The sequence below is a fragment of the Hippichthys cyanospilos genome, chromosome 1, assembly GCF_059441005.1.
Source record: "Hippichthys cyanospilos isolate Australia breed blue-spotted pipefish chromosome 1, RoL_Hcya_1.0, whole genome shotgun sequence".
NCBI classification, from domain to species: domain Eukaryota; kingdom Metazoa; phylum Chordata; class Actinopteri; order Syngnathiformes; family Syngnathidae; genus Hippichthys; species Hippichthys cyanospilos.
This window is the reverse complement of record NC_142369.1, coordinates 21,257,780-21,283,489: the sequence shown is the minus strand read 5'-3', so window position 1 is coordinate 21,283,489 and position 25,710 is coordinate 21,257,780. Positions and strand designations below refer to the sequence as shown.

At 38.1% G+C, this 25,710-nt stretch overlaps 1 protein-coding gene across 2 annotated transcripts in view; it reads left to right on the top strand.

Annotated features, from left to right (window-relative positions):
• The window catches only part of ghra (growth hormone receptor a), a 38,083-nt gene extending 12,737 nt beyond the window's left edge, over positions 1–25,346 (top strand). Inside the window, exons 3-12 of one of the 2 annotated variants that reach the window (XR_015865964.1) lie at positions 11,189–11,324; positions 11,419–11,591; positions 12,410–12,588; positions 14,302–14,461; positions 14,567–14,657; positions 14,793–14,862; positions 15,825–16,054; positions 17,245–17,895; positions 23,943–24,090; positions 25,220–25,346. Coding sequence is in view for 1 of the 2 variants with exons in the window: in XM_088417925.1 (XP_088274051.1) it covers positions 11,189–11,324; positions 11,419–11,591; positions 12,410–12,588; positions 14,302–14,461; positions 14,567–14,657; positions 14,793–14,862; positions 15,825–16,054; positions 17,245–17,935 (1,730 nt within the window). In the remaining variant the exon portion in view is untranslated. Of the gene's footprint in view, positions 1–11,188; positions 11,325–11,418; positions 11,592–12,409; positions 12,589–14,301; positions 14,462–14,566; positions 14,658–14,792; positions 14,863–15,824; positions 16,055–17,244; positions 19,426–23,942; positions 24,091–25,219 lie in introns of those variants that run through there. The other variant, XM_088417925.1, reaches the window with a different exon arrangement.
• Positions 25,347–25,710: the final 364 nt, after the last annotated feature.

Sequence of the window (25,710 nt, the reverse complement as noted above, 5' to 3'; positions counted from 1 at the left end):
CCCAATAATATAAGTGTAACACGAACACAAAGCCACCTAGCTGGTTTTACCCTAACCTATAACACGTTCATGTTTTATACAGTGGACGAGTGTGCAATTAACAATCATGTCCGCTGGATAGGATTATCATGGTTCACATGACTGAAATGGTGGATGTCGGTTCTCATTTATAGCTGCCTGTGGGTGTAAAAATGAGAGTTGAAGCGGGAGTAGCGGGACGTGCCGTGTCAGACATCTTACCTTGTCTGTCTGGCATGCATGAAACTGTCACAGTGTGTCGCTCCGCAATACAGTAGAGCGATGAAAAAAAAAAAAGAGTGAATCAGCGTGGTGAAAAAAAAATCCGCAACGTAGTGAATCCCCGATTGTCGAACCGCGAAGTAGCGGGGGTTCACTGTATAAAGATGCAGCAATCTCGCAGATAAACATCCAAGGCAATCGAATTCTGGTCATTCGTCTGGTTGCAATGAAGATGCGACAGACCAACAATTGGCTGATGGTCTGGCGACATTTTGAATTTTTGGCTTGAAAAATGGTGGAGCGAGGATGACAGAAGGGGGGAGGAGGGCAACAGCGACCGTCGGACCGGCAATGTAAATGCACTTTAAAATGCAGCGATGTAAAATGCCCACCTCTTGCACTTAAATGCTAAATTGTATTTGATTTTCTCAGCGGTGGAATAATCGTTTCTTAAAATATTCATTAGAGACAGCCCTACACGTGATGTGCTGTTTGATTTCATTGACAAAATAGAGTTCCTTGCCCTGAACAGGTGTGACAAACGAGCACAGGTGGAACAGAACCTCCCTGCTAGAGGTTATAAGTTTGCATCAGGTTCTAAATAAACAGTCGGTGTGTCAGACTGTCTGCACATGACTTATCAAACATTAACACACTCGATTAAGGGCAGCACTTTATCACGTCTTATGTCAGACGTGAGTTGCAGAATGCTGTGTTTGCGCAGATGCATGAGGAAAGGTTCACCGTTGAGCAAACACAGCGATTTCCTGATCAATCACAGTGCCGGGGGTAAACGCACGGACGGCCCGGGCCACTCTATCAAAGTCCATGGGCTGCTTGATCCGAGGACAAGGGGTGGTGTGAGCAACTGTCACTGAGCCAGTTGAAATATTCAGGTGTGAGGAAGATGGCTTAATGTGGCCTTGAAAATGGGGACCACTTATGCTAACGTTTAGCGGAAAGGATAGAGTAAATGCTGACTTTCTGATTCGTTTTTGTTTCTACGATTTCATTTATGTTCTCATTGTCAGTAGCTCATGTACCATATGCGTTAATACATGATAAAGTACTTAATCCATGTATGAAGCAGAAGTACAAGCAAAGTGTTGCTTATTGCATGGGTCTGTGCTGCTGTGCTTATATTCCAAAATCTTTCATGCATTTTTTGTGACATCTTCAGATGAAAACAAAATGGGATTCGTCTCACCTCTAAAAGCCGTGGTGCTTTCTCTCGTTTAAAAAAAACATGTTTTTTTTTTTTTGGGGGGGGGGGTGAAGCTGCTTAGTTGATTTGATTCGGTGTCATAATATATATATTCATGTTATTCATATTCATATTCATATTATTGCAGCAATGTATTTTGCCACAAAACACAAACTAAAGACTTGTTTTATGATTCATCAATTAATCTGATTTCTTAATAAAAAAAATCTGTCGTTGCAGCCCTACTGCAGTCATTTACCAAGACTAATGTGCTTAAAAAAAGCTTCAATTTTTTTGTATGGTTCGTAAAATATGGTCTGCTTAAAGTCTAGCGTGTAGTCATTCTTTTTCAAAGTGTTTGCTACATCTACAAAGAACTTCTTTTTCGTGATGGTTTAAATTGGTTGGTTTTTTGGAGTACAAATAAGCATTCCCTTCATGCTTAGATTACAGACTGGAGTTCTTTTCCGATTTCAGAAAATCAATAGAAGTGATGACTACATGGGCACAGGGGTTATGTTGGTTTAGCTGTCTGTGTATCTGTTTGTCTGCTGGACTCACAGCGGGATTACGCAAACTTCACCAGGACAGTTTTCATGGAATTTGCTGGACTCATGCAGCACGGGCGATTGGGACAATAAAAAAAGGCAAAGCCGTTCATTTTAGTGGTTTGGCTGTTCTTTTATTTTTTATTTTTTTGTTGCTTCTTTTGGGTTTCTCTTGCTCGCTTCCAGTTGAAAGTTAAAAGGGTGTTACACCATCACACGCTAAGACGCACCAATTTTACATTTGGCATCACACATAAAGCTTGCAGTTGTTTCTTGCCAAGAGTTTGTTTGTCTCACCAATGCGATCCTGAAGATGTGCATACGTTCATTTCCAGTGATCTACATTTTTAAAGCACCTCTAATTTTGGAACAATTTCACTGTTCAAAGTTATATGCATTTTTGTTTTAACTTTGATCAGTGGTGAATGTGACTAGACATCGTATGACCATTTCTCTGTTGCTTTAAAAATGCACATTTGCACGTTTTGTAACTGCAGGGCGACCCTAAAGCAAAACTGTCAAATAGCTGGTTCAGATGCAGGTTTTTCTGGATTGGGCGTTGCACCGTGGAGGCATGAATTTATGCTCAGGAGTGTACTTTCTCGATACACACCCACGCCTGTAAACTATTTATTACTCGGTGTAAATGTGCAAGGCTTCATCAATCAATCAAGTATGTCGATTACATTTAGATCGTCAGAGAGCCTGTCTGGTAAATTGTTAGTTACAACTATTATTTACAATTCCAGGCTACGCAGATAGTGTACCGAAACACATCTGACTAAAATATTTTTTCCTCTTAACATTATTTATAATAGCCTTGCTAGGTCTTAGCCTTGCAAGGTCTATCTTGAAATGCCCTAACATGACACATGGTGTTATGTACGATTTGCTGACTAAGTCACACCAAGATATAGATGGTATATTCATTGGATGCAGTTTATCTAAGTGTTATTTCTTTGACTTTCCTTTCTATTTGAAACAATAACAAAGTCCTCACAATACAAAAAAAATAAATAAATACATACATTTTAAATAAATTCAGCTGCCAATTGAGACGTGAGGGAATGGGAAAGCCAAAGCCATTACTTGCGTTATGAAATATGGCCTTACCATTGAGCTGATATGGCGCTGCTCTTCTGGAAGAATGTGCTGTGGGTGTGCTGCTTTTTTAGTTTGTGTTTGGTCAGAATGGCCAAGATGAAAAAGTACTGGCTACTGTGGCTTTTACTGCATGTGGCACGCACAAAACATTCTAGTTGTGAATAAATCATGATTGCGATTGTTAAGATGGGAGCTGAACTTGGATGTGTTTGTCTGGGCTCACTACTTGAATATGCAAAACAACATGCAATAATTAAAGGAGAAACTAATTAAAAGGCAGAGGTTGCATTTAAAAAAAAACCCTAGAATAAAATATCTTCTCTACGAGTGCTAAAGTGGAGTTTAATCCAGGTAAAAGGACTATTATAGAGTGTTTTTGAGAGAATGACAAGAACCCAGGCAGGCGAGCCTAAAATCAGCCAGACTGAGCGAAATTGAATTTCAGCCTGAATTTCAGTTGAGCAGATTGTTCATGAGTTCTGTCATTTCTGATTGCGTATGAGGTCATGAAGTTAACCGAGTGGTATTTGTGATTGGACAAGGTAGTCATGGGGTAGGGAGAAGCTTTGGGCTGATGGTCACAGCGATGCGGTACGATTACAGTATTTTATTGTAATAATATTTATAGCCTTTTTTATGGATGACAGTAATTTTATGATAGGTGAATTTTGCCTCAGGGAATGTATTGGCACTTTCAACAAATTTTGTTGACACTGTTGACGAATCAATAGCCACCTCTGCTGTACTTGTAAAACCATAGCAGGTAAACAGATTAAACAAAGGCAAAACACTAATTTGATTCTTAGAAAATCTCAGTGTCAAGAGGCATTTTCAACATTTCTCGCCCACAAAATTAATATAAGATTGAGGTATTTTTATTGTAATTTAACATTTTTACTAAAAACACATAAACAATTCTCAAAAACACACAAGCTGTCTACTAGATGGTTTAAATTAGGTAAGACATAGAAACAATTTACGATTAAAAAAGTAATGTTGAATTAAATGGGAAGTTAGTCCGAATTTATCCTACAATAATATGTTTTATGCACGCCCATCTGTCTAAAGATGACATTCTGATCAATATTGAGTTTAGATAATATAAATTAATTAGATAAAAAGATAGATGAAAGGTCGAGATCGCTATCGCTGTAAGTGTCCGTTTTGCCTTTTGCTGTCAACCGAAAATGACATCATAGTTCTTTGGGTAACAACCAATCAATGCTCCTTTTGCAAACGGCTCAGGAAAGAAAATAATTGTGGGGAAAAACAGGATACATTGTGGCAACTTGTTGGATGCAGCAGCCACATGTGTAAAATTGACGGAAAGATTTCTCCACCCAATTGTACTGTACTTATTCCCAGAGAGCTTCACGCTTATCTATATCTCTAGTTTGCATTACCTCTCTGATAAGCCCGATGATAACGTTCGGACGAATCCGCCATCGTTGGTTGACATGATCTTCATCGATCGCTGTGCTGTTCTGGTGTTCCTCAACAAGGGTTAAAGCATTCTGTAAACACAACGTCGACACTGATAAGACGAGCAAACAAAAGCACAGCTCGTGCCTTTCCCAACTTCAACGCATGCTCTTATAATAGCCATTTGAACAAAATTGTATACCGTACTTATATATTGTATATATTTTTCTTTTTTAAATTAGTTTTCACTCATAGAATTTTTATTGTGTTGTAGTCGAAATGGCAAAGACTAGGGTAGTGTAGATCGATCCTTGCATGGATAAAATCGATACTCATATTCGGTATCATAGCACTACCAAAGCGTTCACATTGATCCTTTACATTTATTTATTTGTCTATTTTTTCAAACGGGTCCGCACACAATCCCTCTTTTGTGCATGTGCATGGGAAACACTTGCCAGCCCGCAATGCTATAGCTTCAATCTTTTCTATTTGTAGGATTGTTTAATACTATTGTGAGGCACAGTTTATTGATTTTTACATATGTTTACTTTACAGTTTCAGGTCTACCTGAATATAGTCCTGCTTTGATTCCAATCTTCATGTCTGCCTCTCCATATTCGTTTGTTTTGTTTTGTTTTATTCATAATAATTTTAGAACTTTATTAATATTATGGCATGGTTAAACACTGGCTAAGTTTAATTTGAAAGAAAAAAAATCGTGTTTTTAATTGGACACAAAATTTATAATACCATCATATTTTATGAACCTAAAAGTACTTGCTGGTGCTGACACCAGTATTTACTTGGTATCAATCCATACCGAAATCTGGCACAGCTCTAACTAACGCAGCATACGAAATGATATCTATCTACCAAATATTGAGAGTCTTAAAGTGTGTCGTACCAATTTTGAGCCGTGAAAGGCAGCGTGGTGAAAGACTTTCTCGATTCAACAAGGCTGGTGTAATGTAAACATACCCTTAAGTGTTTGTGCTTCAGTCCTGGAGCTAGATGACATTTGGATCATATTATTTCCAAGTGTCCAGTTAGCTTTTTTTTTTTTTTTTAAACCCCCACCCTCTGTTTGTCAAGCCTAATGATTGATGTTGTTGCATGACACTGTGTTCCACACCACAGAGGTGGTAACCAGTGGCAACCGCAGACACGGTCACTCCACCCGGCCTGTGCACACATTTCCACAGAGATGAGTTATGTGTGTGTGTGTGTGTGTGTGTGTGTGTGTGTGTGTGTGTGTGTGTGTGTGTGTGTGTGTGTGTGTGGACAACAATTGCAAAGTAAAAAAAAATATACAGAGAGGTGCAAGAGTAAGGTAAGTGCCTAATCAAACCATACTGGATGACAGAGATCACTTAAAAGAATGGACAGAAATGCACTGAAGAATTTGATACATTGACCTGATAGATAAACCGGTTACATGATAAAATGCGTTCCATTCCTGTCATTGATTAAATTGCCTGCCATGGTTTTCTGAAAAACAGAAAGGAGATTAATAAACTAAGTATAACTCAGCACTGCATGCAATATCTTGAACTGTTTATTTTGAAAAACAAAGAGTTTTGTTAGCTTTTCACTTCACATTTACTATATTGTCTGCTACAGGGAAACGTGTGTAGCACAAAAAAAATAATCAGAAATGTTGTTGACAGTTTACATTTTCAATTAAGATCGGTTCAGTGAAAATTCTTCTTTGGCCATCTTGATGAAGTCTGAAGAGCTACAGTTATAGACAAACAGTAAATACACAAGAATTATTTTGCGCAACTTCCTCTGTGACGTACCATCTTGGAGTACACCAGTTATGTTAGCCATGTGACGGACACTCAGTTTGTAGACTGACTGCAACAACCACTGTTACAATCCTTTAATAGTGGTGTCCAATGCTCCAGTGTTTTTCTTTATGTGCCACTGAAAGAAAAACAAAAAGCAAGGGTCCAATGTATGCATGGACAAGCAGGTCGAGAAAGCAGACACTCATGTTTTGCCCTGCTTCTGACTTGCAGATGAAATATTTTGATAATGTCCCTTAGAAGCAAAATAGCAATAGTCATAAGTCAGCATTCTTCTGTTCCTGATTGTGTGCAAAGTGGAGTAGAAAAGTGAACAATAAACACATTCCTAAATCACCGCATTTGCATTTAATTCAAAACAGCCTGCGCTAATTAAACTAACAGATTGCTGTATACTTGCTGGCAGAATAATGTTAGATTAAAAAAAAAGTTTACCCTAAATTACCCTAAAAGTGTTCAGTACTGGCGGACACAAATGGAGAATACCTCAAAGATATTTTAATGCACACAACAAAAATGAATGGTGTAACATGATTTGTGACGCATTTTATTATTGAAAACAAAGGAGTCAAGTAGGGCTGTTCATGATCAAATATTTTTATAATCAATTACTCGATCAATTAATTATTTCATCAAGCAATCAGATAAAATCCCATTTTGAATTCAAGTGCAGTGCAGGACACCACCCTTCCATTATTGTTTATGAACAGTTACAGTTTATTCAGTATAGTTTAGTGGGGACAGCAACTAAAAAACAATTAAAGAATGTTGCATGATTATTATTAAAATAGATGCTGATTAATTTGATAACCGATTACTCTTTGATTAATCGATTCATTTTGACAGTCAAGCTGGAGTCTCAGGTATAATGATTTCCCATCTAAGTGGGGTGCCGGCTACATTTAAAATGTCTGGCTGTCTCGTGTGATGATGTCACACATTCTGCATCGCTCTGCCAAGAGGAATGTACACTGTGTGTATGCAATAGCATGTGGTATGTTCAGAATGTTCCCGTTCATGTAATAAAAGTAAATGTATACTATGAACTTTAAAGGCAGAGGAGGTGATTAACAAACCTGATTTTCCTCAATTGGGGGTCAAGACATTCATGAGCAGATATGGCATATTTATTTAACTGTTGCGGCTAACCAGAAGCAGCATCACATGTACATAATAAGCGTATAGTCTGTGTGTGAATGAAAGCGTTTTAATGTATGTTGATAACGCGATATAATGAAAGATGAGCTTATGTTATGTGGAAACCGCATCTTCAAAGGAAATTGTTGCGTCAACTCCAAAGTGATCACTCCATAGTGTTGTGTGTGTGGGTGTGTGTGTGTGTGTGTGCAATGGCCATGTTCCTTAGAGCTACGAACGTGTGTGTTTGTCAGTTGATGTTTCTCTGAATGATTCCATTGATGTCTTTTCTTAATTTGTTATTTGTTTGTTTGTTTTGGCAGAAATGTATTATTCCAAAAAGCTATTTGTAGAAGTATTTATTTTATAGCATGTTTAGTAACACAGAGTCCTGAAGACATTGACGTAATTTCATTATGGTTCAGTACAGTCATTGTAAAAGCACCACTATGCGTGGCAGTTGTTATTGTTGGGGCCCTTTCTGGGTTGCCCCCCAGTCCTCCCCCAACAGACATTTGACCGCATGTTCTTGGCAGTTGGACAATGGCACTTTAAATGGTCTTGGTGGCCTTCTGTTTTGAAGGTGTAAGTTCACATGCATGTTGACACTTTTGCCTGTTTGCATTGTCGTATTTTTATCTTTGGAAACTTTGGAGTGTCTTAAACCCTCCACTTTATTGTTGTCCTTGTAATTCGTATTTCAGTGCCTGTTTCTCGATTCCCTCCTAAATGCACTTTTGTAGAGGTCTTTCCTGAAACTTTGCTCTACTGGTAAGCTTCTGTTGCCCACCTTTGCTCTGCACACTCAAAATATATGACATTTTGCTTTGTGCGATATAAATAGAACACTGCCAATGTAAAACCGAAAAAAGTGCACACATCGAGTTGTCACCTTTATCATTGTTTTTTCGATGTGCCATTACATTCATGTTGAACTTGAATCTGCAAAATGAGCTGGAAGAAGAATATGATTTACAGCGGCAGCCGCCTCATTCGCTGCCACGGACCATTTCACAATATGTGACTGATGTAGCTCGTCTGTGGCGAGGGAAGTGCCTCATTTGGGCCTTTCAAAGTAGGGGCCTTAATGGCTAAAAGGCGACGAAAGTGGTTTCCAGGCTACTCTATTGGATGAACCAACACAAAGCGAGACAAAGATAAAACGGTTCTCTGTGCATGGGGATGAAAATTATGATCTTTTCATGCACTCAGAGGAACTACTAAAGTCGTCAAATGTAAATTCTCCCTAGGTATGCAAAGTGGGTGGAAATTTCCAGAAAGTTTTTGATAAAGTTTGTTAGGCTGTTAAGATTTGAAATTATGGAAACACAGTTTCAAATTTGCATTGGGATTATGGAGCTGATTTCACATGACTTTTATTAGGTTGATTTTCAATGTCATCAAATTGCTTGAAAGAGCCACATTTTGCTTGAACTTTGATGAAATCTTTCTGAAAACAGGTTCAACAAGCTTGGAAGGTGCTGACTACGATCGCCTGCCCTAACAGGTTACCCTGTTTGAACTCAAACCAGAGTTGACATTGTCACATTGTGACAAGCAGACGTTTGTGAGAAGATTAAGACTTTAGCTGAGTTTTAGGCAAAATAGAAAAGCAAGAATTTCAAGGAGAATTTAATCAATTCACAGTCAAAATGTCACTTTCAGTCATTCCAAACAAAACAAATCGGGCTTTTGAAAATGGGTCTCAATTGATAGCTTGCAAAGTATATATTAAGAATCAGGTGAGAAACTCGAGGCCATTTGACACTAGTAGATAAAAAATTAGGGTGATTAAAAAGCTTAGGCTTTTGTCATTGCAAACATGTGGGAAACATTGACCTCTAGTGGAAGGATGACAAAGTGATTGATTTGACTTGTAATCAAAAAAAGTGCTTGACATTTTAAATGTTCATATCGCTGAGGATCGGCTTGATATCATAAGATCAAACGTCACAAGGTTTCTCATTCCGGCATGCCACGAGATTTATTTACTTCTCACTTTTTTGGAGGGTAAGGCTTATTGAGCCAGAACTGCAATGGAGGGCATGGCGGTTGATGGATAGGCGTGAGTGCTACACTCTCGTACATTAGGTGGCGGTATGCACCTAAACGTTGTTTGACCATGAAATATTGGATTTGAACATAGTGCAACGAGCACTATGTACCTGCAAATGTTTGTTACTAAAATGTACTCTTACCTAATCACATAGCCTAAATTGGTCTATACAAAAAGTATATCTGACAATAAACGAGAACTATCTTGGTATGTAGCATCATGCCATTTGTTGTGTTACAATATGCCATTTATATATTTTAAGTGACTTTCAGAAGCATTTTGCAAACTTTTTACAGAGGGCATGCCATGTTTGCATCCCTGCTCATGTGTGCATCTAGTAAACAGCGGAAAGCAAGTAGAAAGTGGCCACAGAAGAAATCAATGATGCCGTCACTTGCTTATTAATGGCTGCAACAAAAGCCAGTGCGCTCCATTCGATGAGAAACTGGGCGGTGGCGCCTGTGAAGCAGTGAGGAGGGTTTGAGGGCCAAGTCAATGTGTGTGCGTGCGTGTGCATGTATGTGTGCGTGTGCTTTCGACAAGGTATTTGGTGCTTGTCATGCATTGCTTGACAGGAGAATAATATTACTTTAAATTAGTCGGTCAGTCGACTGACAGTCAAAAGCATCATGTTTTCTAGAATGCCATGCAATTGCCAAAGCAGTCACATAAAACCATTTCATGAACATTATTGCCACAGGTAGCTTTAAACAGAAGCAAGTTATTTTATGGATTACATGATCAAAAATGTAGCTGTTAAACTACAAGTTACATTATTAGTTACTTTTCACAGATATCCACCACCCTGCTTACCATAAAAATGGACACCCAGATTTGCTATTTAATTGGAAGTGTGTTTTTAATAGTGATGTCAAAGTTACAGATTGTTTTTTATTCAAATAAAAGAGACAGCATCTTTTTTTTAACTTATTATTATTTTAATTTAAAAAAAGATGATGAAAATGTATTTTTGTTTGTTTCAAACAAGAGTTTGCTTCAAGACTTACTTAACTGTAATGGCAAAACTGCATTTATAATGTGCATTGTTTAGGGATATACTGATTATATTTGGGGACACCCTCCAGTCCCGCACTCTGGAGAACACTGCCCTGGATTTTTTTTTTTTTTTTTTTTTTTTTACAATGTTTGTAAAAGGCCAGGCAGTATTGAATCTGTATGGATCACTGTTGACTGTGCAACAAACCTTAATAATTGTGTTTCACAAACTCAAATTAGTGACTGTACTGTACTTGCCTGCATCTTGAAAACTCTATAATGTCACTCAGAAGTGAATGTTAATTTGAATTCTCATACATACAATACATCATGCATTTCGCTGTGTTCTATGCTGAGGTCCCCTTACTAAGTGATACATACAGTAGCGTACAGTTATTTCTGTAGAGACTTAGTACTATAATGTTAGGAATCAAGTGATTTTATTATTCATTACTAGTTTTACATTGCAGGTGAATGAGAACTAACTTTTGATTCCAATCTTGTCAATTCTTTCTCACTGGTGCCTCTAGCAGGTGACTATGTGGTCCTACATGAAGTAATACTGTGTTGACAAGTTACCTACGTTTGTAGATAATACATACTGTATACTAAAACAACTAATGCAGGTGAATCAAGTTGTAATTTCTTTTCTTGCCATTGTGTGCCTTAGTTCGTGTCGAACCGCACATCACCAAATGTTCATCCCGGGACCAAGTGACATTCAGCTGCTGGTGGAGTCCCGGCAGCTTCCAAAACCTGTCGGAACCTGGAGCGCTAAAGGTTTTTTATCAAAAGCGAGTCATAGAGTGAGTGTACGCCCCCCGCCCCCTAAAAAAAAAAAAAAAAATGCTATTAAGCAGACAACATTTCTTGGCTGCTTTTGTTTATTCATGCCTTCAGCTCCTTCACCAAGAATGAATGGAAAGAGTGTCCAGAGTATTTCCACTCGAGACGGGAATGCTTCTTTGATAGAAACCACACAGCCGTTTGGACTCCCTACTGCTTGCAACTGCGCAGCCAAGACAACATCACCTACTTCAACACTGATGACTGCTTCACCGTGGAAAATATTGGTTCGTATTTAGACATTGATTTTTTTTTTTTTTTACTCTGAAGTGATCGATGAGTGTTGTACTACTTTTAAGCTAGAAATGTGTTTATAAGCAGTACATTCGCCCGCACCCGCAAGTTACGCATGTTAGGTTGATTTTGATTTTTTACAATTTGAAGGGGTGGTTTGTTTTTGGGTTTATAGAAAAAAAAATCCAATGTTAATACAATTGGAATGTGCATCTGCCTCATATTGTGAGCGTCTTTCACTCGTTGTTGCCAATTGAAAATGCAGTACAACTGCAGAAAAAGCTATTTGTATTCTTCTTTTCCCTTTGACAACGTCATATTTTATAGACCAGTGTTGCCCAACCTCCATTGATCCAAAACACCAACATTGAACATTTCTCATACCACCAAGAAAATATCACAAAGTGTATTAAAAATGCACTGACTTGTCGATACCCAGATTAATTCTACCTTCTGCCATGTAGTAAGGAGTTTTTATATGTTCTGCCTGTCACGATAGGTCACCAAAAGAGGTTGGACTAAGTTATATATTTGCAAGTTGCAGTTTAACATGCAAAATGTTTTATTTTCTTTTAGAAATAATTGGTTACTGGTAAATATAAATAAACATTTAGCATTTAGCATTAAATTGTGTGAATAATTGAGCATTTTACTTTTGAAATGAACTAGTTTGCAAATGTACAATTTGAAAAGCGCTGGCTGTTTCTGGCATGTACGACGTGTCTGGCTGCACGGGGTTGGTTGGCATCGCATTTGCACATATTTGCTGTGATGAGAAAACTGATGATGTCTAATGGAATTTTTCTGGCAGTACGTCCTGACCCTCCAGTGGCTCTCAACTGGACCTGCCTGAATGTGAGTCCCTCGGGGCTGACTTATGACGTCATGGTGACGTGGGAGCCGCCCCTCTCTGCAGATGTCAAAGTGGGCTGGATGAAGATTGTCTATGAGGTCCAGTACAGAGAGAAGAACAGCACCACTTGGGAAACAGTGAGTCATTAATCTCTCTTTAGTGAATTCCACAACGCTGCTTTAAAATTTTCCAAAGTCGGTGCAACAGGCCCACATCTGTGCAGTCCAACCTTAAAGCGAAAGATCAAATCGGGACTTATAGTTTCATGTTTCCTTCCCTTAAACCCACTGGAAGGCTGCGCAAGGCCTCCTGGGAAAACACAGGCATACTGCAGGAAATCAAGGGCGAGAACGCTTAGTTAGAGGTCATGGCATTTCTGCCTGCTTTGCTAATTTCAGTATATAAATCTTTCTCCAACCTCTGAAAATGTAATACACATATGCACTCACTGGCTACAAAAAGTACGCCTAACAAAATAAGTTCAATACATGCTTCCTAACACCATCAATATGCAACTGGATTTTAAAAGCTGTTGATCATGATTGAAAGTTCCTTTATTTCAGTAGCACAGTTGTACAGAACGAGCAACTAGTGAACAGAGAGAGCTGAAACAATACTTTTCAAAAAATCCAATTACAATAAGCAAAATTATTTTGATTGTTTCTCACATCATACCATTTTTTAAGATAGGAATATGTATGTTTTTTTCTTGACTGTAAATTAGCATCATACACCAAAGGTGAAATAATTCTCTACTACACACCCACATGAGTTTCATTTTTGAATTCAAAGCATTCAAAGCTTTCCGAGTTCACATTGCCAACATTTACCTCATTTGTTCAGCCTCAGGGATCATTCCCAACATTCCAATAGTTCACACATTGCGGATCTTTTTTGCCGCATTTCTATAGTTTTCTTCGAACCAATTGAGCATTCATTCATAATCGGAGACAATCCCATTCATTTTCAATTGGAAACTTACTGTTTCCCAGGCTACTTGGTATAATGATTAGAGCACTGGTTCTCGAGGCAAGTGAATGGTGGTTTGATCCCTGATACGGTTCATACTTTTCCTTTTTAGTCACATGATGACTGCACGTTTCTTACTCCAATTACGTACCCTTTTCCCACAAATCCGCATTTTCTAATCCAAAAAGTCCCATTGATTTACATTGGGTTACATTTAACTAAAAACAGTTTATTAAATTTGACGTAAGCTCATTCATTATTTAATGTTTTATAATAATTTGTAATAATTCCTAATTCATAATGATCACATAATAATTAATAGTAATAAATTTCATACTGTTAAGTATTAACAAACACAATAATAATTATTTTTCAATTTTGTATGATTTTTTTTTTCAGTAGACAGCAGCATAGTCTGATATGATTGGGTTCTGTTTTCTATGATAAATAAGTGCTAAACTCGGTTTTTTTCATGCGCTTTGCACGTTCTCATGAATTCTTTGTGCCCCAGTTGTGTCCTAGTAGAGTATTAAGTCTCGTGACGCCTCTGACTTAGCAAAGCAAACGTTTTAGACCTACTTGTGGAAAATATCGTCCATGCAGTTTGAGTTCCAATTTGTCCTTTAGAAAAAGTCGATCCATGATCACGGGCCAATCATTCACAATTCCCTTTCATTCATTTATCGTTCTCACCCAGAGAATCAGATAGATTAAACATTTTTGTTTGTTTGTTTGTTTTCTGAAAGAAAAAGCTATCGTAAACACACAAGCACCCTGGCACCTCTTGCTGGCAAACATTATGACATTGTCTGTACTGTGTCTATACTATTATTGTGCAAGATGACCGAATGTTGTATGCTACAATCGTGTGTGATTTTCAGATGGAAGTTCAGCTGCAGCCTCTAACCCAGCAGACAATCTATGGACTCCATGTAGAAAAAGTATACGAGGTGCACATTCGCTCCAGGATGACAGCCTTCACCAAGTTCGGAGACTTCAGCGAATCTATCTTCATTCAACTCTCTGATATTCCCAGCAAAGGTAACGCGTTGCGCAAGACTTTGTGCCTTTGTAGTTTTTTGCCCTTGTTTGGGAGGTAATGCAATGCAATGATGTTTTTCTTGTTGTTTCTGTTCTTTCTTGTAGATTCTTTTTCTTTGCTCACATTGGTCATTGTTTTGGGAGTCGTGGCTGCTGTCATACTCATCATGTGGATTGTTGTCTCGCAACAACACAAGTAAGAACCTGCGCACTCATAGGTCGTTTAGTCTTTAACTCATTCTCTGCCATTGACGGCTATAGATGTCAAAGATTTCATTTTTACCGGACTGGTATGACTGATTTGATAAAATGCGTTTGCTGATTTTTACAGATTAATGGTCATTCTGTTGCCACCAGTTCCGGCCCCCAAAATTAAAGGTGTCGATCCAGAGCTGTTAAAGGTATCTATGTTTTTCTGATTAATGCTATATGTATTTTCATTGTTGTTAATATCGTATGTGTGCATGTACATGATGGTACCCCTATTGTGTCATGAAAAGCAGTATTAAAGACCCTGTAATGTTAAAAAGCGGTAAAGTGCTCATCTCCCAACTGGAAGGTTTTGTGTTCAATCCTTGACCTTGGCAACTATTTCAGAGTGTCCTTGAGCAAATTGTCAGTCTGTACCTGCTTGTATTTTGCAGCAAATCTCAGATTTTTTTTCCCCCAGGGTCTTTAACGGGACAGTGTGTACGATTTAGACTGTTTTTCATAAAAAAGGAATACATTAAATGATTGTACATTTCAAAAACTTTCAAATTAATATGTTCTTAATGACCAACAGTATGTTTAAATATAATCAGAGGTCTAGTTATCATTAAATTATATTACATGGGGAGTGGCACTTCTCCGCAGGTGGCCATGTTTATTATGGCTACGCACAATGGTAAATGCAGCACCTGCAGCACCTCCTGCTGTCTGTAATTAAAAACAGTCAAATCTTACACACTGTCCCTTTAAGCCCTTCAACCCCGCATCATGTTACCATGAAACATAAAAAGAGTTGTACATCTCTTGATCTTTTTTTTCACTCATTTCTTTTGAAATGCTGAGATCATTGTTCATCATAACGCCCACCTCCCCTCACCACATCACTCGCTGTTTATTGTTTGAGCCTGCTATTAAAGCAAGCAGAAAAAAAAAAGTTGAATGTTATGTAAACGAGTGCTTTTGGAAAGCTCTGTTTTTAATAGTGAGGGATGAAACACTTAGATCTGCATTGTGTAACTATCACTCCAAAACCATAATAACATCTCTCTAGAAGTGTTTTAAGCATGATTATCCCTGTTGAGGACCAGCTTCTTGCATTGGATCTTGCTGCAACTGTCAAGCGTTCTTAATGTTTTCATTTCTTTCCATGTAGAAAGGGAAGCTGGATGAGCTGAACTTCATTCTGAGCAGTGGCGGACTGGTCGGAGGCCCCACGTACTCACCAGAATTTTATCAGGATGAGCCGTGGGTGGAATTCATCGAGGTGGACGTGAAAGACCCGGATACTGGGGAGAAGGAGGACAACCAAGCCACAGACACCGAGAGGCTCCTGGGGAGCTCTCAGCCTGCCAGACATCAAACGGGTTGCTCAAACACCCTCAGGTGCTTCTTGTATTTCTACCAACAGTAAAACGTCAATCCGAATTGTATAATTGGGGGGAAAATAAAAAAGGAAAGCAGGAGTTCTCAAACTTTTTACTTCAGGAACCTCCTTGAAAATATTTCACTCTCCAAGTATCTTCACAATGACCAAGTTAAAAATACAGTAGGATATGAGTATTAGGCCTAATTGTTCATGTAAATGTTTAACAGTGTTGTAAGCCATTTTAATGTTATGCACACTCTAAAAACAGTTTGGTCAAAAATAATCCAAATCTTGGTCAATCTTGTATCAATGTGACCTAACATTCTGGCTTATTTTACACAAAACAACACAATTTTTGTGGTTGTATTTTGCAAAATGAAAGTTTTTTTATTTTTTGGATATTGATCATTTTTTATTCCGCAATAATGGTTCATTTTGATGTCATTTAAAATTTTTTTAATGTTTTTAAGAGTGCCCAAAAAAAAAAAGATTCAGTCAAATTTTTTTTACACAAGTGAAATCAAACTTAAATTGTTTGCAAACAAAAAGATGGACTACAATAGAAAAGAATCCCTTTATTGTCATTGTACATATAGCAGGTATACCAAATTTGGAGTGCTGCTTTGATAGGTGCACATTGAATAAAATAATGGTAATAATAACAACAAAATTTAATCACAAATATGTTAAACTTTAAAGTTAAGTACAACTAAACTATAAATGATCAGATATTGTAAGTACCACTATTTTGATGTCCTTAGGGGAACATTTCTTAATAGTTCTTTGGTGGGAAGATGATTATTTTTTTCAGGGAAAAAGCTGTCGCAATACAACAGTAGGATCATAGTTAACTTTGTGTCTTGTGGACAAAATGGACACAACGATTGCCACAAATGAAATGGCTGAGCTTCAGTAGGATATTTCATATTAATTCATGATTCATTTGCTTTTAATTTTACTGCAAGCCTCACCTAAAGCATAGCCAATCATTAACCTAAATACAAGACCTAAACATTTACAGCATCTATAATAAACCTCATTATTGTAAAAGAGATGAATTTGTTGCTTGATTGTTTAAAAAAGAAGGAAAAGTACCTTAAAATATATTAAATAACAATATTTAGGATAAAAGAAATCACAACTATATTATTTTTGTTCACCATTCAGTCCTACTTGTTAACATACATTTATGGTCATGTCCCATCAGCTTTCCCGACGTCGACAGGGACCACCCCTACGATCCGAACAGGTCCGACGAAGACGGCGGCGCGCTCACATCAACACTGCTGCCGGGACAACCCGACGACAGAGAAGCCTCCCTCAGCGGGGACACGGAGCCAGGGGAGGGGGCCCCGGCGCCCTCTCAAAGCAGAGGTCCTGAGACTTGGGTCAACACGGATTTCTATGCCCAAGTCAGCAATGTAATGCCCTTCGGGGGTGTGGTGCTCTCCCCCGGCCAGCAACCACGAACGCAGGAGTGCGGCCCAGCCTCGAACGAAGAGGCAAAGAAGCCAAAGAAAGACGCCGAAGATGAAATAAAGCAAAAGGAGCTTCGGTGTCAGCTCCTGGTTTTGCAACCTGACGCAGAGAGCAACACCCAACAGATGATCCCGCCGCCGTACTGCTCTATGCCAGAGAGCTACCAGCCCGCCGAACGACGGCTGGCCGAAGCTTACCGCTCGCCTTACGTTTCTCCCGACTCCCCCCAGATGCAGCTTTTTGCCCCCATGGCGGACTACACAGTGGTACAGGAGCTTGACAGTCAGCGCAGCGTTCTGCTCGACCCACCTCCCGCCCAGGCTGAGCCGTCGTGCCTTTCGGAGCATCCTCTCAAAGCCCTACCCGCAATGCCCGTGGGGTACGTTACCCCAGACCTGCAGGGGGCATTCTCGCCTTGAACGCAAACTTGCTTTGACCAGGAAGTTAGCTGACTCCCACTGGGGTACGATTGCCTCGCAGCGAGCTGTGAGGGGACTTGAATGCGCACCCGCTCTCTTACATCCGCTCTGCCAAAATGTATTTCACATGCTTTGTGTTGTTTCCTTGCAAAGAGGAAAGACATTTTTAAAGAAGCAATCAGCCTGTAATGCAAATCTTTAGGGAATTGCGGAAGTCTTAACAATGGAGAGCGAAGATGCGCAGTTTCTCCTTGCCTTAAAAACGGCAGAAGAAGTAGTGTCTGCCAATGTTTACTCATCGTGTACATAACCGAGACAACTTCATCATGGATGCGTACAAGAGCTTTAGAGTTATTAATATTCTTCTCAAGTGGTGCAAGAAGCTATGACATTGTTCATATTTTGCAGGACGACTGCATTACATGGTTTTTGTAATGGTGCGTTATTCATATGCTGGCCAAATTTTCAGTTAGTGATGTTTTGTTTGTAAATTTGTAGGTGGAAATGAATGAAACCTACCACTCAGAAGGTGAGAAACAAACAATCCAACAACAAATATCCAAAAATCCATTCGCAAAGCTTGTGTGATGTCTAGCTAAGGGATACTCATCCAATGATCTATTTTCAATCGCAGATGAAACCTTTACATCCAAAATGTAGACGGGGTATGAATCACATTGCGGGTATTTTACAAATGAATACACAGACACACATAATTCTTCATAATAACTGTGATAAAGCTTCCACACGTGGCATTATGGTGCCTTGCAGGAGGCCTCTATGAGGCGTTTAGTGACACTAAGGACATTTTCATTGAGGCTGACAGAAGGGAAAGCATGGCTTCATATAAGATGTACTTTAAAACAGAAGGATTGCTTTCAACACTATAAGAACTGTACTACCCATATTTGCTGAATGCTGCTGTATATGTAGTCGATAGGACACGCAAGCTAACAACCAATACCAACTACTACATGCTTACAATGTTATTTGAAATGTTGTCATATATGTTTATGTCAGATAATTCAGGGATGGCAAATGGATGGAGTCGAAAGAATGTGAAGGTGTGTCACTGGGTGTAACGAAACAGTGTTAAAAACCGCTTTTTCCGTAGTTGTGTTAAATGCTCTTTGTGCCTGTGCTTGATGTATGTATGTTGTTTATGCTCATTAGAAAATAATCATAGCATTTACTCTAGGCTAGATAATTGCAAAGACTGCGGTGTGTTTAGGTGAACTGGTGAAGCATGTTTGCATACACGTTCATAAAAATACTTAAAGGCTATGGTTACAAACGGATTTTAAAATTACTGGTCGCAAAAGGGAATTTTATAACAAAGAACTATGCCTGATTGTTGTAACTATGCTTTTTTATGTGGTTGAATGTGGGGTAAATGCAACAGCTGTGAAAATGTATCACAAAAGTTTCCATTTTGAGGCAAATCAAACTGATTCATTTTTGTAGAAATATTTTTTTTCATTGTAAAAGTTATATATATATATATATATATATATATATATATATATATATATATATATATATATATATATATATATATATATATATATATATATATATAACTTGTAAGTATCAGTGCATTTCTGAGTGTGTGCGTCTGACTGCGTTTGCGTGTGAGTGGAATCTGTGTGCTCGCGTGTTTTAAGTGCACTTGTGTGTGTCATTTGCAGTTCAGATATGAATGAACAGGGAGGCAGGGACACATTTTCCATTGTATGGGAAAGATTCCCTGAAAATGAAGGAAGTTCCAAGCAGTTTGCCTGAGCTTCTATTCAATGTCGTGATTGTGAATGTTTGCAAACTGGAATATAAGCAATGCAATCAATTACGACCAACGTGTGTGTGTATGTACGTGCCATTGCCAGCTCACAGTGCGTTTATTCTTAATGTAGTTTTTATGTTAATTGCAACTGTTTTCTAAATGTTACCGACACTTTAGACTGAGCACTTTTTTACGCAATCATCAGACAATGCGCTCTCGTGAAAATTTACTAGGACTTTCTTCAAAAAGTAGAGTTGTTTTGCTTGTCTGACATTTAATTAAATACTTCTCAGAGGGATGGATTATTGGAAAATGTGTTGTTTATTTCTTTAAAGGCCTTTTATACCAGTGGATCTCAACTGGTGGGTCAGAATCCTGAAGTTGGTTCCAAACAGCAAGTTAAAAAAATTCCATGTATTCTTATTCAATCAATTAAGAGGCAGAGATACCAACTTCCTACAAGGAAAGATGGAATATATTAAAAAAAGGGAAAAAAAATGTTACCTTCTTGTGCTCAAGCGAATAGCTTACACTGTAAACAAATACAGTGCAGCTTTGCTTATGGAAGGCTGATGTCATGGCTGTCTAGCAATATGCTTTTGGTGCTACACTTCTCATTTTATTAAAATATTACAGATATATATATATGTATATATATATATATGTATATATATATATATGTATATATATATATATATATATATATATATATATATATATATATATATATATATATAATATAATACATATATATATAATATCTTATACTCTACATGTGTTTTCAGAGGCTATACTTTATTTAAAGTAGATGAATGTTCATAATATTTAATAAAATGGGTCGTAACAGCATCAATAGGACACTGCAGGTCACAGGTGATGACATTTGATAGCTTCTACCACAGTGCTTATGAGAATTTGTTTGGATTTAATGAACACATGTAAAAGTGATAAACCGTTTACTTTTTTAGCTAAATATTTTAAAATTCTGCCAAATGCAAATATTCAATGTGGACAATGTTCCACTTTAAGGAGATTTTATTTCATTTGAGCACATCACTCATCCACATCTTTTCACAAAACATTACCAAGTTTTTTTTTTTATTATAAAACCCATTGTGTTATGAAAGAATGATATTAAAATGGTTTTTACCAAAATGTTAGCCCTTTTTTTGGGGTAATATTAATACTGAAAAACTGTACAAAATTGTAAATTGTACTTGTGTTTGGGTGTGAGAGCAAGGGAGTGGGTATATTTTATTCTGTAGGATTAGTTTAAAAAGTGGAAGAAAATCTAGGTTTCTTTAAAAAGGAAATGTATAATCATTTCAGCAGTTTTTTAATTGTCTGTGGAGGGATGTTCTATTCTATTAAGTGTTGCTAAATATATGTTTCCACTCAATTCCCATGGTAGCTTGTTATTCAGATGTTTAAGTAATATTTAGACTTACTGTTGAGTTCAGTCTTTTTTTAATAACTATGAGGATTCTTAATTATCAATAAGCTTGGTTTCAAACTACAGTACCAGACATACTGTGATGTATGTATTTATTGATTTGAATTGAATTGAATTGTTAATTCGCTCTCACTCTGTCAAAACTGCATTTTTCCAGCTGTGATGGGGCGGAACTGTGTGGAAGGGAATCTCGAGGTAGTGGGCGGACATAGTATTTGGTCAGAATTATTCTGTGATTGTGTTAATAGCCCTTTCCTGGATTTTGTTTAAAAATCTCTGATTCAACAGGCTCTCGGTGTTTTAAAGAGGCTTTAGTTTCAATAGGTACAATGCAAACATTCTTAATTTCCTGCTGCGTTGCGATTATTCTAATTATTGCTTACTATTACTATTTGCGATTATTATCATTGTTTCCATATTTCCTTGCGGCAAAGAGTGACTCATTCGGGTCTCCGGCCTTCTCTTGTTCACATGTTGCACCAATTTTGTTGTTGTTGTTATTTTTCATGATTTAATCCAACAGATGTCTACGTCATCCAAGTTCATGCAAATTTGGTTATCCAAGTTCAGTGGTAGCTTGACTTACTGTAACTCAACTGATTCAGCACTTGAATCATTTGTTCCCACCAATATGAATGAAAATGCCACAGACAATGACAAGTTATTTTTCAAGGTTTTTTAATGAGAAAAATAGGACTATATAGGATTGCACTGCATAAAACCTTACAGTAATAACACTTTTTTTCCTCTTAATTCAATGCATGTGCTTTTGATGTGCGCATGACTTAGCCAGTATTAGTCGTTACTCACAAATTTTGAAAAATGTGAGTATTGTGATCTCCAAACGGAAGTGCACCGTTTTATAGGAGTTGTTTCACGGTTTTTAACTACCCTGATATCAATGCTACTTTTATTAGCTTGTCTGTTCAGCATCATATGTACGTTTAGCATTATGTGTATGTTTAGAATAATGTTTTAGCATTAAGCTACCATTTATTCGTGACAACAAGGTATTTGGTTTGTTTGAATAGACGGTGGGCAGCAAGGTTCTAGATTGGTTAGCATGTCCTCCTCACATGCGGAGGTCTTGGGTTTGATTCCAGCTTTGGCCTTGCTGTGGAGGGTTTGCATGTTGTCCCCGTGCCATGTAATCTCCAGCATGCCTGCAACCCTAGTGAGGATAAGCTAAAAAATGGATTGATGGATAAATAGACAATGTGTATGTGCCTTTGTTTTATGTCAGATTTTGAAGTCCACGTGATTTGGAAATGGCAATTGACAGGCACACTGCAATTTTTTTCAAGAACTGTATGCTTTCAGCAAAACTGAACATGGTGCGCTCAGGGGTAGAGGTGGCTGAATCATCATCATGGTTAGAAAAAGCCCGTTGTTTGGTCAAAATAATGTTCCCCCCAAAATGTCGTCATTTCAAATTAGGACACTTGTAAGTCAAGGTACCATTGCAACTAGTTGACTTTCAATTATGTTTTTTTCTTTTTTTGAAGCAGTTAAACCTTGTCAATGTTGTATCTGTGATCGATAATCTTGCGAAACAATAAATGTAAATATTACACATTTTAACTGTATTGGTCCTATCTGTTTGTCTCCAAATCATTGTGGAATGCAGATGTTCACCTTTTATCTAGTTCCTTACCTTTTGCACTATATGCTGTTATCAAACAAAGAGTTTAATGGACAAATTCACAACAGGCGAGAGCTAAATATTCCTATGTTTTTGTCAATTTCTTCTAATAGAAAAGTCCACATCGACATTGTGCCACAACAGTGGTAATACTGTACCAGAGTTCGTTGGCACACGTGAACGTTGAATGGCTTTGCACATTTGAACTATTTGGCTGAGCAAAGTATCACGAGGCACATCAGCAGTTGCATAGATGAAATGAAAACGTGGCTACTTATCACAAACAAATTCCTCATGTGGATACAAGACATTCTGAACTGGGTTTCATCTTGAGAGGGATGTTATATGAATGCAATTTGCTGTTAAACTGCCTACCGAGTATGAGTGGATGACTCCATTTCACCTCATATGTATGTGTTTGTGTGTGTGCTTGTATGCTGTATTATCTTTGTGGGGGTTTACTGCAGGATGAGCACCTTTCACCTAACATGCGTGTGCGCGTGTTTGCGTGTGTGTGTGTGTTTATGTGCACATGAACTTGTGGACTTCTATTGTCTCTGCACAAAATTGCAGGATAAACTTTCACCCTATATGCATGAACATGTTTGTAGTTCTAGATTATGTTTGTGGGGGTGAACTCCGGGAAAGCACTTTTCACAGTGAGTGTGTGAGCACGTGTGTGTGCATCTGTGCGTGCATGCGTGTGTGTGCAGGAACGCATGTGTATGTGGTCATTTAGATTTATGTGTTCAAATTACAGGACCCCTTCTTTGACTCTGTGCATGCCCGTGTTTTTGTAAATCCATATTGCTATTGTTTCTTTTTAAAAATAGCAGGATAACCGTTAACCCTTTATTTTGGGTTTGCGTTGATTTCAGGAAGAGCGATGTTCAAGTGTGTCTATGCATGCTACCTGTGTGTGTATGTGTATGCCATTATGTGCTCGTACACCTATTTTTGGTTAATGTAAAAATGTAGTGTGCACCTTTCATCCAATCATGTGTGTAGGTGTGTGTGTGTGTCTGTGTATGTATGCGTATATGTCTGCAAATTGAGAATACAAACTTGTTTGTGATCCACACAGAGGCACACAGTGTGAACGAGTTTATGTGTGTGCTTCTCTGTCTTTCAGGCCTGAGTGGTGAGGAGGGAATTGGTAGGAGGTGGGGGCCGCAGCCCCCTGGAGAAAGCTTATTGGGCAATTAAGACGGAGGCTGTGTACCGCTGTCCTGTATGGGGCTGATTGAATCACACTGACGGCCACTCACAGGACATTGCAGGTAATTAGCCATAAGTCACTCTCCTCGTATTGGATCTTTAGCCCAATTACGCCTACATAGGCAAGGCACTTCAGCCTCTGCTTGCATGTTGACCTTTTTGGAGATACAGTCTGAAAGGACATTCAGGTACATTGCTTCAAGCTGAAGGTGGCGCATTTTGATGCTTAAAGAGCACCGTGTCATTACTAAAAGTTAAATCACTCAAAATCATGAATTGCAAAGGCTTCTTTGTCACTGCACCGTGCAAACATATTTGGCAAATAGGCAGCTTCTAAATGCAGCAAACTGCAGTAGTTTAAATTAAAAAAAAAAAAGTGAGTAGATTTGATTTTCGCTGTGTATTAATTCTATCTATCTATCTATCTATCTATCTATCTATCTATCTATCTATCTATCTATCTATCTATCTATCTATCTATCTATCTATCTATCTATCTATCTATCTATCTATCTATCTAACAAGATTAAAAAAATAAATGTATATACTGTGTGTGTGTGTGTGTATATATATATATATATATATATATATATCGGTCACACGTATATATATATATATATATATATATATATCGGTCACACGTACGCCTTCTGTGATGACAGATTCTCGAATAAATTCCCCTCATGCGCACACATACGCATTACTGGCCTACACAGGCTACTTTCCAGACTTTAAAACAGTAATAAACCCGCATCAGCCATTAAAACTTGTCATTATAAGTGATGTTGTGGCCAAAAGCAGCGCCCAAAAAAAGAAAAGATCAAGCACAAACGTTTGAACTGTTAAACTAAATAATTTTCAAAGCATTATTTCGAGTGCAGCCCACGCGGCCCGGTAACAGTTGATCCACGAACCCGGGGTTGGAGACCGCTGTTATTGACCATCGACCAATGAGGGCAGGAGTTGTAATCCCCAACTTCCGCTTGTTATGTAGACAAGGCTAACAGCCGGTGTCAATCAGAAAACACGCAGGCTCTTAGATAGTGCCAAGGGAGAGTAGCAAAGACTTTCACCGGACCGTTGGAAATCTCTTACCTAGATTTCTTTTATAATAATATAGTTATTCAAGCGTAAACTCTCATTGTTATAATGTTTGATTTTGTACAGCTTTGACTTTAATTCAACTTCCAGGCGCCACCAATTCGACCGATATGACTGGCAAGAGACTTCAAAGAATGGAAAGGGGTAGCTGCTCAGTTCCTGTTTAAGGTTTAATAATTTAAGAGGTAAGTGAATATGTTACTGCAGTAATATTTATCTAGTATTTATTTGTCTTATATAGTATTTAGACTTTTCACATTTTTTTTTTTTAATGTTTAGAAAAATCCGTGTGTGTGTTTGTGTGTGTGTGTGTGTGTGTGTGTGTGTGGTGGGGGGGGGGGGGGGGGGCTGTGATTCGGGCCCCACTAACCGCGAAAAACGAGGGATCACTGTATACGAAAATTCAGAGATGTAGGGGTATTTTATTTTTTTCCTTTTTTAAATGTTTAATTTTCAGATTTACTGAAACACATATTTCAAAAAGATTAATTGCTCTTTTTGCTTTTTAATGGTTTAGAATTCCAGAGTAAAGTGCACAAGTAGGCCAGATGCATTACCGTGGCACATGTCAGGTGGTTAAC